This window comes from Kogia breviceps, chromosome 3 (assembly GCF_026419965.1).
Source record: "Kogia breviceps isolate mKogBre1 chromosome 3, mKogBre1 haplotype 1, whole genome shotgun sequence".
Classification (NCBI taxonomy): domain Eukaryota; kingdom Metazoa; phylum Chordata; class Mammalia; order Artiodactyla; family Physeteridae; genus Kogia; species Kogia breviceps.
Window position 1 is genome coordinate 177,389,450 of NC_081312.1, and position 20,376 is coordinate 177,409,825.

General features: G+C 44.4%; 1 protein-coding gene across 50 annotated transcripts in view; it reads left to right on the forward strand.

The window, feature by feature from the left end:
* Positions 1 to 20,376, forward strand: part of KIAA1217 (KIAA1217 ortholog) — a 769,974-nt gene that overhangs the window by 692,311 nt on the left and 57,287 nt on the right. For all 50 annotated transcript variants that reach the window (XM_067030413.1, XM_067030414.1, XM_067030417.1 and 47 more), the window contains one exon: positions 231 to 1,063. In XM_067030413.1, coding sequence (XP_066886514.1) covers positions 231 to 1,063 — 833 coding nt within the window. The remainder of the gene's footprint in view (positions 1 to 230; positions 1,064 to 20,376) is intronic.

The following is a 20,376-nucleotide window of genomic DNA, read 5'->3' on the forward strand; positions in this document are numbered from 1 at the left end:
TGATTGCATTGGGCCCGCCTGGATAACCTCCCCAACTCAACATCCTTAATGGGGTATCTGCAAAGGCCCTTTTGCCCTGTAAGGGGACATGGTTACAGGTTCCAGGGCTTAGGGCGTGGACATCTTGCAGGGGCCACTATTCAGCCTACTTCATCAGGGAAACCACGCTGAGATGTGTCTAAAAGCATGGATATCAAAGTAGATTTTCTAATTTCTTGTTTTCTTTTCAGATGCAGAGAGAAATCGTTTATGCAAGAGGAGATGGCCCTGGTGCCTCTCGACCCGGACCCGCAGCTCTCCTACCCCACGCCATTCCGAATTCCCCACCGTCCACCCCGGTGCCACATTCCATGCCTCCCTCTCCATCCAGAATCCCTTACGGAGGCACCCGGCCAATAGTCGTTCCTGGTAACGCCACCATCCCCAGGGACAGACTCTCCAGCCTTCCGGTCTCCAGATCCATCTCTCCCAGCCCCAGCGCCATCTTGGAAAGAAGAGACGTGAAGCCGGATGAAGACGTGAGCGCCAAGAGCCTCGCGATGTACCGAAACGAGGGCTTCTACGCCGACCCTTACCTTTATCACGAGGGGAGGATGAGCATAGCCTCTTCGCACGGCGGGCACCCGCTGGATGTCCCCGATCACGTCATCGGGTATCACCGCGCTGCAGTCCGTTCAGCCAGCGCTTACTGCAGCCCTTCTCTGCAAGCGGAAATGCACATGGAGCAGTCACTGTACAGACAGAAGTCAAGGAAGTATCCAGAGAGCCTCTTGCCTACTCTGGGCTCCAAAACGCCCCCGGCCTCTCCTCACCGAGTCAGTGACCTGAGGATGGTGGAGATGCATGGTCTCCATAACGCCCACGGACCCTCCCACACCATGCAGTCAGACCGGGTCTCACCCAGCCGCCAGGCCTTCAAAAAGGAGCCCGGCACCTTGGTGTACATTGAGAAGCCACGGACTACTCCAGGATTATCCGGAATTGTGGACCTCGGCCCTCCTCTGGTTGAGAAGCAGGTGTTTGCTTATAGCACGTCTACGATACCCAAAGACAGAGAGACCAGGTAAGGCGGTGAGGGTGGCCAAGGGTGGTCCACGCCCACGTGCTGGTTTTGAGGGCTGCTTTACAGAAGTCGAACCAAGGGAACAGTGGTCAGCTGAGCGCCAGCCTTGAGCACTGTGCCCCGTGGGTACTGGCCGTTGGCGGGTAGGGGAGGAAGAGTAGGATCAGAGATTCTAAATCCGGTGGTCGAGTGAGGCTGGGCAGTAGCCAGGCTAAAGGCAGGCGGGCGGGCACCCCAACAGGAGGTCAGAACGGGCCTCCCGAGTGTGGATCTAACAGCAGCACCATTAATGTCAATCTGAGTAATTCAGAAGAAAGTTATGGTTTCAGACGCCATTCAGACAGATCCGTCGAAAGCCGATCATAACTGATCCCCCACTGAAAATGAGCGAGTGGTTCAAGTGTTGACTGTCTGAAATGGTCCTTTGTGTTCTTCCTTGTGAAGCGCAACTTTGTTTTCTCATCTGGTTACGAGAAGTGAAAAGGGTGTGTCACTGTCTGTCATCTAGGGTGTTGAAAACACGAATTTGCATAAAAATAGGATGGTGTCGATGTAATACTCATTCAGGAGTGGTACACAGATCTGCAAAATGTTTCTAGTGGATGTGACACTCCAGGTATTTAAATTTCTTTTTAAGTTCACATGTGTTTATAATTTACCAGCCCAGAACCTTCATACTGCATCTTGAAAACGCTCAAGTTTGTAGAGTAATAGAAAAGCTAATCTTTTTTTTTTTTTTTTTTAAGTTATTTTTGGCCACATTGGGTCTTCGTTGCTGCGCGCGGGCTTTCTCTAACTGCAGCGAGCGGGGGCTTCTCCGTTGCGGTGCGCGGGCTTCTCACTGTGGTGGCTTCTCTTGTTGCGGAGCACGGCCTCTAGGCGCGCGGGCTCAGTAGTTGCAGCTCGCGGACTTTAGAGCTCAGGCTCAGTAGTTGTGGGGCCGGGGCTTGAACCCGTGTCCCCTGCATTGGCAGGCAGATTCTCAACCACTGCGCCACCTGGGAAGCCCCAGAAAAGCTAATCTTGATAGAGGGAATTTCTCTACCCTGAACTGGTTGACGGAAGGCAACATAATAATTATAATCATAAAAATCTAGTCAAAGAAACTGAGTCCAAAGGAGGTTAATAAGCATTTGACCTGTTGTCGTATGGGAATTCAGAAGGGGCGTGAGAAATAAAATTCAGATATTCAGAGCCACTCGGTACCTTATTGGAAACCACTGTTCCCCTCCTCCTTACCAAGACCGATCCTGTCACTTTCTATTACATAACCATGTAAAAAGAAGGCCAAAATTGTGATTGGAATGTGATAGTATATCTTACTATCTTAATCACACAAATCAGAAAGCTCCGTCCTCACTGGCAGAATTTTATCATGAAAGGGCCATCTCTTACCTGGTTCCAGAAGAAAGATTCTAGGAAGATGGAAAGAGAATAAACCTGGAAGTTAGGGGACATCAATGTAACAAAAATCTCTAACCCTCTCTACACAGCTTTAAAAAAAAAAAAAAACAGCAACAGTGACTGGCTTGAACTAGAGTGAAGTGGTTTATAGACAAGAGCTACCAAATATTCAAGGAACAAGAGTACAAATTGTCTTTGCTCTGCTGCTATAGTACTGGGTGTAAGGGCTACAGATAACTTGGCTTTTTAGTCAACTTCTTGCAAGACTGCAAGGAGCCACATCTGGTACCGATGGAGAAGATCGCACACGTCCCAGAGACCCTGTAGATGGTGCTGGATTCCATGACAGAATGAGACTTTGCATTGTTTCCCTTGTGGAGGGAGGGTATATATTCTTTGTGTGGAGAGAAGGGTGAAACAGGTATTTGCCGACAGAAGAATAGATGATGGCAGAGACAAGGCTATGTGGTTACCAAACTGTATTTTCTTTTCCTCTGGGGCACAAAACTATTTGCATCTCTGAGCCTCCTTTGCAGTTACGCGCGGCCATGTGAGTGGGTTCTGGCCAATGGCAAGTGGGTAGAGTTGATGTAAACTGTCTCCAAGAAGAGTTCCTATTAAAAAATCGGCTGCATGGGAAACAAAACGGTGAAAGGCTTGATTACGCAGGACTAAGAAAAATGAAGACTCGGAAAAAGGTATTTATTCTCTCCTTTCCAAAGTCCTTAGGAAGTTCAATTCTAAGAATCAAAGAAAGGGACGCCTCCCATGACCATAGAAAGCTGAGTGGTGTGGGATAAATACTGGGGCTCTTTGAACAGACCAGTGTCACAACCAGAGGGAAATCTACCAAGACGTGCTTTAAGGCTGGGGAGCTTGCGCCCTGTGCTTCTAAGAAAGGGCAACACGTCTGCCCCGGCGGGCTGTGAGGGGCTGGTTGGGAAATGTGTGTCACTGATAGGAAGGGACTTGGAGTCCTAAGAATTTAGTCCAGGAAAAAATAAGAACCATCCACCTCCAGGGCCAGAATCCATCCTCCCCCACCACCCTGCTGACCCACCTTGTGGGAATGAGAGGATTGTGAGCGGGATTCCGCCGTTTATCACATCAAGCCACGTGCGTGCACCCTGCTGGGTGCCAGGCACACTTTGACCAACGATGGCGTCTGGCTTCTCGCTCAGCACCTAGTTCATCGTCACGCATGTGGTTACCACGCGTATATAACTGAACATCGCTGAACCCAGTTCCCAGGACTGGGTTATGGGTGGGACCAAAACGAAGGGCCCTCTGCTGTGTGGAGTTGCCTCTGTACTGCTCCCTGATCAGAGTCTTGAAGAATTTTAGCCTCCGGTAGCATCAGTATATTTTCAGGTCCTCTGCTTCCTCAGAGGTTTCTGTTTTTTACCGAAGCGCAGAAAACGCTATGGGTTTCTGTCTTAAGTGTCAGCAACTCCTTTTAGAAAATCCAAGTTCTTATTTCTAGAAAAACAAGGATTAGGAAAGTTGACTGAAGATTAATGTTCGCCTAAAATACACTGTCACGATCACTGCCGTATTCTGACATATGCTTGTAATTCAGAATATAATTTTACATTTTTGAATTCATTCCTGTAAATGTGAAATAGCAGAGGAGGAATTTTATCTCACATCTTGCCTAGGTGATTCCTCACCACAGGCTAGATTCCCTTCTCCTGTAGCCCTACACGCACGCGTGCACGTACACACGCACACACACCATCTACATTTCGAGTTGGTATTACTGAAACACCTAAACAGTCCCACTAACTCAACCCAGGCACGTGACAAAAGTATGTAAAGAATGATTCTCTAGTAAAAACTTGAGTCAGGACGTTGTGCTGCTAACACTGCTACGCGCCACCCCACCGTTAGGACAGCTCGGAAGGTGCCACACTTCCTTCTTTTCATCCGCAATTCTAAGCTCTTGGAAAGCTTGATGTCTAGGCTGAAATGTCGTACTGCCGGGTAATATAAGAACACTGATGATAGCTATCATTTACTGAGAGTCTTTTATGGACCAAGCACGTTGTTAAGTAGTTTCCATACATCATATGATGTAATCATCATGACGATCCAGTGCGGTATGTACTGTCATCATCCCTGTTTTACAGATGCAGAAACAGAGCTCAGAGAGGTTAAGTAACTTGCCCAAGGTCACAAAGCCAGTAAGGGGCATAGAACGTCCAGGTACATTAAGGAATCCATACTTTTTGCCGCTGTGCAGTGTTCTGCCTGGTGGGTGAGAACTGAGCCCCACCTTCACCCAGCAGAGGAGTGAATTTGGGAGTGAATCCTAAGCATTTCAACCAGGACAGAATGCTAAGTAGCTGCTCTGAAAGGATATCTACAATCGTCAACATGGTAGAATTTGCATAATTATGCTGCTAAATATATACATGTCATTTAAAATATAACTGTCCCAGCTAGTATATTAGCACAATTATGCAGAAATAGGGGAAGAAAGAAGAGAACATTCTTGATAGATTTTATTTTGAAAAAAATGAATGTGAGTACCATGTCAAAGAAAATGTTAAAAACAAGAACACCAGAAATCGTTACTGAAGCACAAAATTATAATCCATTGTTACACCTATACCGTGGTACTATTTTAGATATATTTAGTCTGTGCAAGTATTTGTAAAGAAGCTTCAACCCCTAAAAGTCTAACTTCATGAGTACAGGGTCCTATAACGTGCCAAACCTATTTCTGTTGCAATTTCATAATATTAAAAAGCAAATCTGAGTGTTTTTTATATGAAACTCTCAAGTGAAATTTTACATCTAAGATGTGGAGCTATAAAAACACAGGAGGGAGACAGAAATCTGTAGAGATGCTTTCTTTGGGGCACTGCTGGATTCATATACTCTTCAGAAAACCACTTCTGAAGTGGTCTTCTGAAATAACCCATTAACTGCAGAGTGTTTGAAATCACAGAAAAATTTTCTTTCTCATCTGTACTCGGGAAACTTCCGACGGTAGCTTTTGTGTTTTTGTGAACGCAATTTTCTAACGGCTCTGTTGACTTGAAAATGAGTTAAAGACAAAGTAACTTCACCTTGATCTTGTACGTAGCTCATGTGCTTCGAGTTAATGAATTTAGCATCTCTTTTCTTATAAAGATGCTTCCACAAAGCATCTAGCGATGACAAATATAGGAGATCTGGAAAAAATAGTGTAGAACATATATGACGGTAGCATCTTCCTCCCAAGACGGCCGTGGACCTTGGGGTAGGAAAGCGGATTACAACTTCTTTGACCTTCAGAATAGTATGGTCGTCTCTCAGTGTCCGTGGGCATTGGCTCCACAGATGCTCAATTCCCTTATTTAAAAGGGCGTAGTTCAGTCAGCCCTCCATATCCGTGGTTCCACATCCACGGATTCAACCGATCTGCAAAATTCAACCTGCGGTTGGTTGAATCTGAGGTTGCAAGACCTGCGAATACGGAGGGCCGACTGTAGTTCTCAAGTCTGAGCTTCTAGAAGGAAAAGGACCTTGAGTGATGAGGTGGTTTTACCCAGATGATTTCCTTTCAGCAAGGCCTCCAGGAAGAGAGTGGGTGCGTGCAACGATGAGGCCCTGTGCGAGGGAGACGGTGTGTGACGGGTGACCGCGGGCGTGAGGCTCTGTCTTGCCGAGGTTATAAAATTACTTCATCAAACAGCATCACCCTCCCTGGCCATGGCACATAAAACAGCCCTTAAGAATTGTAAAACTCTAGGACATTTATGTTTTGCTATTTTGTATTTATAGCTTGGTTCATATAATATGAAATATCTCTATCGAAATAACACTCAAAATTCAAGGGTGCTCACTGCAAAGTGACTAATAGCTCTCCTTCCAAATGCATAACAGATTCCTCCTAATAAAGTATTTTTCAAGGCATGGTAAACTGGAACTGAGATCATACTTTTTACACTATTCTGTACCTACAGTAGCTAAATTCAACAAACTAGTCAGGAATTCACTTGGGAGCAAATTCTTGCCTGTCTGGGCACTTGTATGTGGAGGAAGAGAAGCCACATGACATCTGCTATGATTTCTAAGGCACTGCAGATTTAGAGAAGTAGAATCCCATGCCTTAGAATGAAAGGGAAGGAAAATGTCTATGTGCAGGAGGAAGCCTGCATGCTAACTGGTAGCTTGGGTCTGTTCTTAATCGTTTTACTTCACTTTCTCACTTTATGAGCATTAAGTATTATTGTGTTGGTAGCTTTAAGGAATAGGATGCATCCTTGGTTTACCAGTTAATTGAAAGTCTGAACTCATATTCGTGTCCTTTAAAATGTTCACAGTGCCTGGCATACCTTTGAAGATTTTCTAAACTGTTAGCCTGCTAGAGAGGTGACTCTGAAAAAGAATGGTGAATTTTTTTCCTTTTCCTGATTGTATAGTCCAAAGGGAGCCATATCAGACATCTCGTCAGTAGTAGACTTGGGATCTTCCCAGAGCAAGGTTTAACTTCTGCACTCTTGGTATTTGGGGCCTGTCCTGTGCATTATGGGGTGTTTAGCAGCACCTGCAGCCTCCCCCCATCCCACTAGATGCCAGCAGCAAACTGCCCTGAAATGCTGCCCCAGTCACAGCAACCGAAGATTTATGTCTCCAGAGATTGTCAAATGCTGTCAAATCCAAAACGTGGATCTTGATGACGATTACCTCAGTTCTACTCTTTCCCTCTTGGTAAAGCAGCTTCATCACTGTTAGAACTTGCTGTTATCTTTGGTTCAATCAGCCTGTGATCAGTCATTCGTTGAGAGGCAGTCATGTACCATGTTTACGAACACGGTCTCCAAGGCCAGATAGCCTGGGTTCAAGTGCCTGGTCTCGCAGTTGTTGGCAGTTGTAAACTTTGACAGATCGCTGAGTCTTGCTCTGCCGCAGCTTGCTCGTCTGTAAAGTAGAGATGATAATAGCACCTGCCTCACAGGATGGAACAACTCACTACAGTTAAGTGCCTTGTGCCGTGCCTGGCATAGCAGTAAGTGCTGAGTTCCTACTTTGAACAAAGCACTCCACTAAATACTACTAAGCCCAGAGATGAATACGCAGAAATGGCTGGGACGAGGACTGTGCCAGAGGAAGCAGGGAGACAAATTGTTAACGATAATGCTAGGAAAAGTATAAAGCAGGTGGGCAGGGCGGGGGCGGGTACTGGAGAGAGTCAAAGTAGGTGCGCGCACAGAGGATGGAATTAGGTGGGACGCACGATCCACATGAGAATGTTTAGACCATCAAAGCCACTTTTCAGTCCATATCAGGAGAACAGTGGGGGTCGTACATTGTCTTGGGACCAGGTGCCAAGAGACAAGCCAGGATTACAGCATCTTCTTACAATTGCACCTGAGCTGTATGACGGATGATAAGAACGCCTAACCAGATAGCGCTGAAATTATTAGGTGATCTCATGCCTCTTTTGATGCCTAACGGTGCCTGACCGATTCAGTTATTGTCTGAATTGCTTTCCTGGGTAGCTGTAATTAGGGATCAATGAATGGTTATTGAGCTCCTCTGTGTGTGCTTAGCTGGGGACTGATTGCTCTGCAGGGTACAAAGAAACTTAGATGTGCCCCCACCTGCAAGGAATAGGAACTGGGAAGAGAGTCATAAAACATTAAAAGCATAATACGAACGTGTAAGCTATGCCACGGTTAAGTGCAGGAAGCTTCTGGGCTACGAATGCTTATTAAATAACTGGTTTTTAAGAACAACCGCAACAGTAGGATCTCGTTCGTAGGTGCTGCCCGGGGATGATGGTCTTGTCACCCTAAGAGCGGCAGTGTGTCTCCTGGTGAAGTGGAGAGAAGGGAGGAGGCTTTACAAGTCACTGAGGGGGGCGGTGCCATTCCCTGAGGCTGGAGCTGCAGGGGGAGACCTGTTCCCAGCATCTCCCAAGTTCAGCTGGAAAGCCAGGACACGTCTTCCTGGAAAACACTGAGGAACAATGAAAGGACTGATAAGACACCATAGGTTAAGGAGGCTTCCATGGGCCGGCTGGAAATCCAACCACCATTTTAGTCCAAGTTCTAAACAAGGAAAGTGGACGAAAACTTTGCAGTTACAAGCCTGCCGTAATTGGGGGACGGCTTGTACATAATTCCAAAGAAGTGATACAGAGAGTAATTGCTGTGAGTTCAGAAACGGGGAGCACTTTCCTGAACTTGGGCTGGACTGGAAGCCTTCGTGACAATGCCAAGATGGACTCGCATTTAAGGAACTTACATAGCGGAATGAAAAGATGCCATTTGGAAAGACAGATTGATCTCTATCCAAAATTTGCTGTATTTCTACCATTGTGCTTCCTATAAAAATGACATCTAGATACGATGTTTCGGCAGTCTCAGAGCACATAGGTGCTGATAAATTGAGTTATGATTTCATTCACAGGAATATAACTTTATGGTTAAGTAATATTTGCTAGTCATTCCTTAGGCTGCTGAGTTCATTCAAGAGCTGTCTGATAAACGTGATATTCAACCAACTGACAAATGTCTGAAGATAGCCCTCCTCTTATCCAAGGGATATTCTATCAAAAATACCAGTGGAATGACTGCCAGAAGCTCTGTGTTACTTTGAACAAATCAGTTTCTCAAAAGGGAAAGCCATCCTCCGTCACTAATTAGGTGACATTAAAATGCACCCCTGTATCTCCTTTGAATATTCACAAGGTGCTGTCAGACGCCTTAGGTCTGAAACCGGAAACTAAGAGCAACCAAAATTGTGTGAGATTCAGAGAAGCCCCTTTCCTTGCCGACTAAAACCTCTTTCTTCAAAGAGAAGAGGAGTAAGTGTTTAGGTGCAGGTTCAGCCTGGCAGGATCAACTCACTCACTGCAGAATCGGTGTGACTATGACCCCGCCTGAAGATGGGGCTCATCTAAATAGCCTGACGGCCCAGCCGCTGAATAATCCAGGGCTGCCATGATGTCCCAGCCATTTAACCCCTCTTGTGATTAAGTTGTCCTGCTCTCTGGTGGAGTTTACAGAGGTTACACGTGTCCTTATTTGAGTTTTGGACTTGAGTTTTCATGAATGAAGTGCTTCAAAAATACAGGCAGGTCTAAGCATTAATTTGAACTTCCAAAAATTGTGGGTCTTAAAAAGTCTGTATTGACGCTTCCAGGGCCAGCGTGCATTGCCAGTAATACCTACTCTTTCTCCCTGTCCATCTCCAGAGCTGCAGGGATGCAATCTCTTTTTTTAAGTTTATGTTCTTGAAGTATAGTTATTTACAATGTTGTGTTAATTTCTGCTCTACAGCAAAGTGATTCATATTCTTTTCCATGATGGTTTAATCACAGGATATCAAATATAGTTCCCTTGTTGTTTATCCATCCTATATATAATAGTTCGCCTCTGCTAATCCCAAACTCCCAATCCATCCTTCCCCCAACCCCCCTTCGCCTTGGCAACCACAAGTCTGTTCTCTGTGAGTCTATTTCTGTTTCATAGATAAATTCATTTGTGTCATATTTTAGATTCCATATGTAAGTGATATCATATGGTATTGGGCTTTGACTTACTTCACTTTGTGTGATCATCTCTAGGTCCATCCATGTTGCTGCAAATGGCATTATTTCATTCTTTTTGTGGCTGAGTAGTAGTCCGTTGTCTATATGTAACACATCATCTTTATCCATTCATCTGTCGGTGGACGTTTAGGTTGCTTCCATGTCTTGGCTATTGTGAATAGTGCTGCTATGAACATTGGGGTGCATGTATCTTTTTGAATTAGGCTTTTCGTCTTTTTTGGAGACATGCCCAGGAGTGGGATTGCTGGATCATATGGCAACTCTATTTTTAGTTTTGTAACTGTTTTCCAAAGTGGCTGCACCAATTTACATTCCCACCAACAGTGTAGGATAAAGGGATCCGATCTCTTAATTGCAGACTTTTAGAAGGAGAAACAGGACACTTCCCAAAGGACCAGTGATCGCTACTTCTTTGTCAAATGATGTTTTCACTCTTATGCAGCCTCAGGTTTTTTTGTCTTTATAATAAAGGCAGTGTGTCCCTACTCCTGCAACAAGCACGGGGATCTAAGAAGACCAAAAAAAAAAAAAGAGAGAGAAAAGAAACCCATGAGAGAGACCAAGTATAGGAAATGCCTTCCTTCTTTTCCCTAGGAATCATTATCTTATCTCTTTGGAGTCCACCCTGAGAATCTGTGGATCCAAAGCAGGTGGGAGGGGCCTCCCTGGTGGCACAGTGGTTCAGAATCTGCCTGCCAATGCAGGGGACATGAGTTTGAGCCCCGGTCCAGGAAGATCCCACACGCCGCAGAGCAACTAAGCCCTTGTGCCACAATTACTGAGCCTGCGCTCTAGAGCCCGCAAGCCACAACTACTGAGCCCATGTGCCACAACTACTGAACCTGTGCTCTAGAGCCCGCGAGCCACAACCACTGAGCCTGCACGCCTAGAGCCCGTGCTCTGCAACAAAGAGAAGCCACCATAATGAGAAGCCCACGCTCCACAACTAGAGAAAGCCCATGTGCAGCAACGAAGACCCAATGCAGCCAAAAATAAATAAATAAATAGATTTATTTTAAAAAAAAAAAAAAAACAGGTGGGAGTGGGGAGCTTCCTTCTGTAGCCCCCGTAGGATCACTCAAGAGACCATCACCCCATATCCTCTGATACCTTCGCTCATTGGAAGGTCAAATACAGGTCTGTATTCAAGTAGCCAGAACATGAACAAACAGCTGTTCATACTGGTTTGTACCTGTACCCCCCCCCCCAAAAAAAAAAGTGCTCTGTCACTTCCAGAGCAGGAATATTAAAAATTGCCCTCAGGGAAGAGGAGGAAAATGCACAGCAGGTGATATCATAAGGCAGGGTGTAGGCTTGCCCTGGGGAGCGAAGGCTCTCCTCGACTGGGAAGTGGAGCCTCACCCCAGATGGTGGGTGAGTCACAGGAGGTGGCCCGGAGCCCTGCTGGGAGCCCTGGATGGGGGAGGGCGGTACACGTGACCAGCTGTGTTTCCTTAGACCCTGCCTTGCCAGTAAGCCTCGGTGTCCTTGTTGTGACCAGGGGATGGCAACTAGGACCTCCTACGGGTTCTGTTGAAATGAAAACGGGTGTAAAATCGCTTTGTGAACTGGAAAGTTCTCCATAGATAGGAGACTTTATGACATACACCATGAAGGCATAGCCCCTTTGCATAAAGGAGCAGTAGGGCACGGGCCATTTGGAGACTGTGTGTCTGAGGCACTGTGTGTCCAGAGGCTGGCTTAGGTCCGTATTCTGGTCTCAGCCAGAGCAGCCCGCCCAGACAGTCGGTTGTGAAATAGACTAAAGGCGACCTGGAGTTTTTCCAGAAACCTCCCCTCACCGAAGTCAGCCATTGTGCCCACGGGAGCACAGGCCCGGGTGTGGCTGAGCTTTGCCCAGCCTGCTGGGCCTGCCACGTTTTTTTTTTTTTTTTTTTTTTTTTTGCTTCAGTCAAGATCACCAGACCAGAATGGAAAGAAAACCGGGGTTGGGCGGGGGGTGTGTCTAAAATAAGTTCCCTCTAACTAGACAACTGTGTGAGTCTAGAATTCTACATCTGGCAGGATGCAGTTCTCCTTGGGTTATGGGGGTAAAGAGAAGGGGCACCTCTATTTAACAAGGGGTAGGAGCCCGTTGGGGGAAGGTGGGCCCTGTTTCCTCTGTGTGTCAAGTTCGTTCAGCTTAAGTTTCCTGCTATGACCTCGTTCACTGGCTTCCTGTGTTTGAACTTCTTGGGACTTTTCTTGCCTCTGGCATTTTGCATTTACTCTTCCTTTGCCTTGTGCTTCCTTCCACCTTCATCTACCTGGATGGCCCCTCCCTGACGTCAGGGCTTCACCCGAAGGCCGTCAGCTCAGCAAGGCGCACCTACACACGTACCTATGCACATACACGTAACCGTATAATTAGTATATCGCTATTACAAATAATATATTATTACATTATAAATAAGTAATATCTGTATATTTATATATACTTATATACATTTATATTTATATACATATGTATATACGTATATATATATACATATATATATATATGGCCTTGGCTAAAAAGTTCATTCAGGCTTTTCCATGATATTGTGTGGAAAAACCGGAACGAACTTTTTGGCCAGCGATATATATATTTTTTAATTTTTTCTTTTCTTTTTTTTTTTTTCCACCAGGGTAAACCCTTTGTTTTCTTTCTTTATTTATTTTATTGGAGTATAATTGCTTTACAGTGTTGTGTTTCTGCTGTACAACAAAGTGAATCAGCTCTACGTACACATATATCCCCTCCCTCCCGCCTCCCCCCCATCCCACCCATCTAGGTGGTCACAGTGCACCAAGCTGAGCTTCCTGCGCTTTATAGCAGGTTCCCACTTGCTATCTCTTTTACACATGGTAGTATATATATATATGTCAATCCTAATCTCCCAATTTGTCCCACCCTCCCCTTCCCCCCGTGGGTCCACATATCCCTTCTGTATGCCTATGTCTCTATACCTGCCCTGCAAATAGGTTCATCTGTACCATTTTTTTAGATTGCACATAAATGCGTTAATATACGACACTTGTTTTTCTCTTTCTGGCTTACTTCACTCAGTATGACAGGCTCAAGATCCATCCACATCTCTACAAATGACCCAATTTTGTTCCTTTTTATGGCTGAGTAATATTCCATTGTATATATGTACTATATCTTCTTTATCCATTCGTCTCTCAGTGGGCATTTAGCTTGCTTCCATGACCTGGCTATTGTAAATAGTGCTGCAGTGAACATTGGGGTGCATGTGTCCTTTTGAATTATGGTTTTCTCTGGGTATATGCCCAGTAGTGGGATTGCTGGGTCATAATGATAGTTCAGTTTTTAGTTTTTTAAGGACTCTCCATATTCTCCATAGTGGCTGTATCACTTGACATTCCCACCAACAGTGCAAGAAGGTTGCCTTTTCTCCACACCCTCTCCAGTATTTATTGTTTGTAGATTTTTTGATGATGGCCATTCTGACCGGTGCGAGGTGATACCTCATTGTAGTTTTGATTTGCATTTCTCTAATAATTAGTGATGTTAAGCATCTTTTCATGTGCCCCTTGGCCATGTGTATATCTTCTCTGGAGAAATGTCTATTTAGGTTTTCTGCCCATTTTTTAATTGGGTTGTTTGTTTTTTTGATATTGAGCTCCATGAGCTGTTTGTATATTTTGGAGATTAATCCTTTGTCTGCTGCTTTGTTTGCAAATATTTTCTCCCATTCTGACGGTTGTCTTTTCATCTTGTTTATGGTTTCCTTTGCAGTGAAGAAGGTTTTAAGTTTAATTAGGTTCTATTTGTTTATTTTTGTTTTTATTTTCATTACTCTAGGAGGGGGGTCAAAAAAGATCTTGCTGCGGTTTATGTCAAAGGGTGTTTTTCCTGTTTTCCTCTAAGAGTTTTACACTGTCCGGTCTTACATTTAGGTCTTTAATCCATTTTAAGTTTATTTTTGTGTATGGTGTTAGGGAGTGTTCTAATTTTCATTCTTTTACATATAGCTGCCCGGTTTTCACAGCACCACTTATTGAAGAGGCTTTCTTTTCTCCATTGTATGTTCTTGGCTCCTTTGTCAGAAATTAGGTGACCATATGTGCATGGATTAATCTCTGGGCTTCCTATCCTGTTCCATTGTTCTATATTTCTGTTTCTGTGCCAGTACCATATTGTCTTGATTACTATAGCTTTGTAGTATAGTTTGAAGTTGGGGAGCCTGATTCCCCCAGCTCTGTTTTTCTTAAGATTGCTTTGTCTGTTCCAGATCTTTTGTGTTTCCATACAAATTGTAAAATATTTTGTTCTAATTATGTGAAGAATGCTATTGGTAATTTGATAGGGATTGCATTGAATATGTTGCTTTGGGTAGTATAGTCATTTTCACAATATTGATTCTTCCAATCCAAGAACATGGTGTATCTCTCCATCTGTGTCATCTTTGATTTCTTTCATCAGTGTTGTTTTCTGAGTACAGGTCTTTTGCCTCCTTATTTGGGTTTATTCCTTAGTATTTTATTCTTTTTGTTGCAGTGGTAATTGGGATTGTTTCCTTAATTTCTCTTTCTGATTTTTCATCATTAGTTATAGGAATACAAGAGATTTCTCTGCATTATTAATTTTGTATCCTGCAACCTTACCAAATTCATTGATTAGCTCTAGTAGTTTTCTGGTGGCATCTTTAGGATTTTCTATGTATAGTATCATGTCACCTGTGAACAGTGACAGTTTTGCTTCTTCTTTTCCAATTTGAATTCCTTTTATTTCTTTTTCTTCTCTGATTACCGTGGTTAGGACTTCCGAAACTGTGTTGAATAAGAGTGGCGAGAGTGGACATCCTTGTCTTGTTCCTGATCTTAGTGGAAATGGTTTCAGTTTTTCACCATTGAGAATAATGTTTGCTGTGGGTTTGTCATATAAGGCCTTTATGTTGAGGTAGGTTTCCTCTATGCCCATTTTCTGGAGAGTTTTTATCATAAATCAGTGTTGAACTTTGTCAAAAGCTTTTTCTGCATCTGTTGAGATGATCATATGGTTTTTATTCCTTAATTTGTTAATATGGTGTATCACATTGCTTGATTTGCATATATTGAAAAATCCTTGCATTCCTGGGATAAATTCCACTTGATCATGGTGTATGATCCTTTTAATGTGTTGTTGGATTCTGTTTGCTAGTATTTTGTTGAGGATTTTTGCATCTATATTCATCAGTGACATTGGTCTGTAATTTTTGTGTGTATGACAACTTCGTCTAGTTTTGGTATCAGGGTGATGGTGGCCTCGTTGAACGAATTTGGGGGTGTTCCTTCCTCTGCAATTTTTTGGAAGAGTTTGAGAAGGATAAGTGTTAGCTCTTCTCTAAATGTTTGCTAGAATTTGCCTATGAAGCCATCTGGTCCTGGACTTTTGTTTTTTGAAAAAGATTTTTAATTTCAGTTTTAATTTCATTACTTGTGATAGGTCTGTTTATATTTTCTAATTATTCCTGGTTCAGTCTTGGAAAATTGTACCTTTCCAAGAATTTCTCCATTTCTTCCAGGTTGTCCATTTTATTGACATATAGTTGTTTATAGTAGTCTCTGATAATCCATTGTATTTCTGCAGTGTCAGTTGTGATTGCTCTGTTTTCATTTCTAATTTTATTGATTTGCATCCTCTTCCTTTTTTTCTTGATGAGCCTGTCTAAAGGTTAATCAATTTTGTTTATCTTCTCAAAGAACCAACTTTTAGTTTCATTGATCTTTGTCTATTTCATTTATTTCTGCTCTGATCTTTATGATTTCTTCCTTCTACTGACTTTGGGTTTTCTTTGTTCTTTTTTTCTATGGTTGCTTTAGGTGTAAGGTTAGATTGTTTGTTTGAGATTTTTCTTGTTTCTTGAGGTGAGATTGAATTGCTATAAACTTCCCTCTTAGAACTGCTTTTGTTGAGTCCTATAGGTTTTGGGTCATCCTGCTTTCATTGTCATTTGTGTCTATGTATGTTTTTATTTCCTCTTTGATTTCTTCAGTGATCTCTTGGTTATTTAGAAGTTCACTGTTTAGCCTCCATGTATTCGTGGTTTTTTTTTTTTTTTACAGTTTATTTCCCTGTAATTGATTTCTAATCTCACAGCGTTGTGGTCGGAAAAGATGCTTGATATGTTTTCAATTTTCTTAAATTTTCCGAGGCTCGCTTTGTGACCCAAGATGTGATCTATCCTGGAGAATGTTCCATGTGCACTTGAGAGGAAAGTGTATTATGCCACTTTCGGGTGGAATGTCCTATAAATATCAGTTAAGTCTATCTGGTCTATTGTGTCATTTAAATCTTGTGTTTCCTTATTAATTTTCATTTGGATGATCTGTCCATTGGTGTAAGTGGGGTGTTAAAGTCCCCCACTATTATTGTGTTACTGTCAATTTCCTCTTTTATAGCTGCTAGCATTTGCCTTATGTATTGAGGTGCTCCTATATTGGGTGCATATATATTTATAATTGTTATATCTTCTTGGATTGATCCCCTGATCATTATGTAGTGTCCTTCCTTGTCTCTTGTTAACATTCTTTATTTTAAAGTCTTTTATCCGATATGAGTATTGTTATTCCTGCTTTCTTTGATTTCCATTTGCGTGGAATATCTTTTTCCATCCCCTCACTTTCAGTCTGTATGTATCCCTAGATCTGAAGTGGACTTCTTGTAGACAGCATACATATGGATCTTGTTTTTATATCCATTCAGCCAGCCTGTGTCTTTTGGTTGGAGCATTTAATCCATTTACAGTCAAGGTAGTTTTCGATATGTATGTTCCTATTACCATTTTCTTAATTGTTTTGGGTTTGTTTTTGTGGGTTCTTTTCTTCTCTTGTGTTCCTGCCTAGGGAAGTTCCTTTAGCATTTGTTGTAAAGCTGGTTTGGTGGTGCTGAATTCTCTTTAACTTTTTTTTTTTTTTTTTTTTGCGGTATGTGGGCCTCTCACCACTGTGGCCTCTCCCATTGTGGAGCACAGGCTCCAGATGTGCAGGCTCAGCGGCCATGGCTCACGGGCCTAGCCTCTCCGCTGCATGTGCGATCTTCCTGGACCGGGGCACGAACCCGTGTCCCCTGCATCGGCAGGCGGACTCAACCACCACGCCACCAGGGAAGCCCTGACGTTTGCTTGTATGTAAAGTTTTTGATTTCTCCATCTGAATGAGATCCTTGCCAGGTAGAGTAGGTTTTTCTCTTTCATTGCTTTAAGTATATCCTGCCACTCCCTTCTGGCCTGCAGAGTTTCTGTTGAAAAATCAGCTGATAACCTTATGGGGAGTCCCATGTATGTTATTTTTTGCTTTTCCTTGCTGCTTTTAATATTTTTTCTTTGAATTTAATTTTTGTTAGTTTGATTAACATGTGTCTTGGAGTGTTTCTCCTTGGTTTTATCTAAGGAGACTCTCTGTGCTTCCTGGACTTTGGATATTCCCTTTCCCACTTAAGGAAGTTTTGGACTATAATCTCTTCAGATATTTTCTCAGACCCTTTCTTTTTCTCTTTCTGGGACCCCTATAATTCAAATGTTGCTACCTTTAGTGTTGTCCCAGAGATCTCTGAGATTGTTTTCAATTCTTTTTATTCTTTTTTCTTTATTCTGCTCCTCGGCAGTTATTTCCACCTTTCTGTCTTCCAGCTCATTTATTCGTTCTTCTACCTCAGTTATTCTGTTATTGATTCCTTCTAGTTTATTTTTCAATTCAGTTTTTCTATTGTTCATCTCTGTTTGTTTGTTCTTTAGTTCTTCTAGATCTTTGTCAAACATGTCTTGTATTTTCTCGATCTGTGCCTCCATCTTTTTCCAAGATTCTGGATCATCTGTACTACCATTACTTTGAATTCTTTTTCAGGTAGGTTGCCTATTTCCTCTTCATTTATTTGGTCTTGTAGGTTTTCACCTTGCTCCTTCATCTGTAATATATTTTTTTGTCATCTCAACTTTTTTTTTTAATGGGTGGGATTGTGTTCCTGTCTTCCTGGTTGTTTGGCCTGAGGCTTCCCACACTGGAGTTTGTAGGCTGTTGGGTGGAGCCGGGTCTTGGTGCTGAGATGAGGACCTACGGGAGATCTCACTCTGATGAATATTCCCTGGGGTCTGAGGTTCTTTGTTAGTCCAGTGGTCCTGACTCAGAGCTCCCACCACAGGAGCTCAGGCCCAACCCCTGGCTTGTGAACCAGGATCCTGCAAGCTGCATGGGGTGGCAAAAAAAAAAAAAACAGAACAGTAACAAAGAGTAAAAAATAAAATAAGATGAGAAAACTAACAGATATGTTAGAAAAAATAAAAATATAAATAAAACAACAGCCAGAAGGTAAAACAGAACCACAATAGCCAAAAAATAAAAATAAAAGCAGCTGGAAAAGGCCTTGGCTGTGGGGGGTGGGACTTTGGCAGGGGCAGAGTTAAGGCCGGGGCAGGGTCTAGGTTTAGAACCCGCAGGGACAGGAAAGGCCCTGGGGGTGTGGGGGGTGGGGCTTAGGCTCCTGGAGGGAGCCCTAGGCTCCTCGGAGGCCAGAGGAGCAGGCCCAGGACCCCAGCAGGCTTTCTGGGCCCGAGTGGGTGGGGGAAACACTAGGTGCGTTCCCCCCCAACCTCTGATTACGGAGACTCTTTCCCTGTTTCTCTCCTCTTCTCACTGCCTGCCCCGTGACCCATGCAGCTGGAGGGGCCCCTGAAAGGCAGGGGACCAGGCCCAGAAGCCCAGCAGGCTTCCCAGGGCCCAGGTGGGTGGGGGAAACTAGCCGCGTCTCCCCTGATCCTCAGATCCTAGAGGGCCCCTCCCTGTCTGCCTCTCCTCCTCTTCTCCCCCTCCCTACGCCCCTAGGACCAGTGTGGCCAGAGGGTGCCCCAGAAGGCGGAGAACCCAGCCCAGGACCCAGCAGGCTTCCCGGGGCCTGATTGGGCAGGGGACGGACGTGCTAGCTGCACTCTCCCGTGGTCCTCCAAGCCCCCGAGGGTCCCTCCAGGTGTGGGAACCCCTCCCCTCTCCCAGCCACGGGGCACCGGTCTCATCCGGCCTCCACTTTTCCTCCCCCCCTCAATACCCCCCATGTCCTACCCAGTCGCTCGGGGGTTCCTCCCGTCTCCTTGAGTGTCGAGGTCCCCCACCAGCATCTGGTAGGTGCCCTAGTTGTGGGGAGATGTGAACTCTGTGTCCTCCCACTCCACCACCTTGACCCCACCAAGCCCTTTGTTTTATTCACCACTCATTCCCCAGCAGTTAGAATTGTGTCTGGCATAGTTGATGCCAGAAAAATCGTTGCTGAATGAATGAACTTGAAGGGATGAAAGGAAGCCTTACGTATCCATAAGGTTTTGCCTGTTACAGTGTGCTTGCGCGTGTATTTTCTCCTTTGCTCTCCTTTCCCGTGTCACTGTAGGAGGACGGCCCTGTGGGACAGCTAAGGCAGTTGTTATCCTAGTTGGATGGTTGAGGAAACTGAGACTCAGAGACAGGCAGTGACTTATGAGCACTGATCTGTGTCTCCCCTTGAGTGTCTGTTGGTCATCTCAGCGTGTCCAAAAACGAACTCCTCTCTTCCCATCTCGGGTATGACTACTTCTTTCATCCATGGCCTGGGCCAAAAGCCTTGGTGTCTTACTGACGCTGTCTCTCACGTTCCACACCGGACAGCAGAGGATGCTATCAGAGCTGTATCCGGAGATGCCCAGACTCCAGCCCTTGCTCTCGGCCTCACTGCCACCATGCCAGTGCATTTCTTCTCATCTGTTCCGCTCCTCAGTCTCAGGGGCAAAGTCATACCAGCAGAGGGACAGAAAGGCTGAGAAAGCGGTCAGGACAGTGGAGAGTATGTGAGGGGGTCTACCAGGTGAGGAGCAGGAAAATTAAAAGGAATTCCCACACAGTACTGGTGGCTGGCAGTGAAGGAGGTAAGGCCAGCATGCAGGCGAAGAGCTGCTTTGTGTGAATAAGGGAACAGAAGACAGCCGAAGGTTGCCGTTCGTAACAGGGATTTTGGAGTTTCAGATCCAGAACGTAAGACTGTATCCAGTGAGAATTTAAGGTCAGAGAACGTCTGAAGAAGAGTTAGGGGATCTTAGTGCCATATTTCTGAAAGGGTTTTATTGGTGTGGATGTTGAAGCTATAAAAGGTCATGGCCTGGGGCGTGGCGGCCAGGAGGCCAACTTCCGGTGCTGAGGTCATCCAAGGACGTGAGGGAATTTCCTGGATGCTGGTAGGGAACTTAAGGATGAGTCATTCAGAACTCAGAAGCAGGGGAGATGTTGAGAGTTTGGACGGATGACGGATTGAAGTGGCAAAGGGAATATAGAACAGCCCTAGTCTGCTTTCTCCGTGAGCAGAGGGCAGGGGGAGAGATAGCAGCCTTCAAGGTCAGGGTTATAGATGACACTTCTT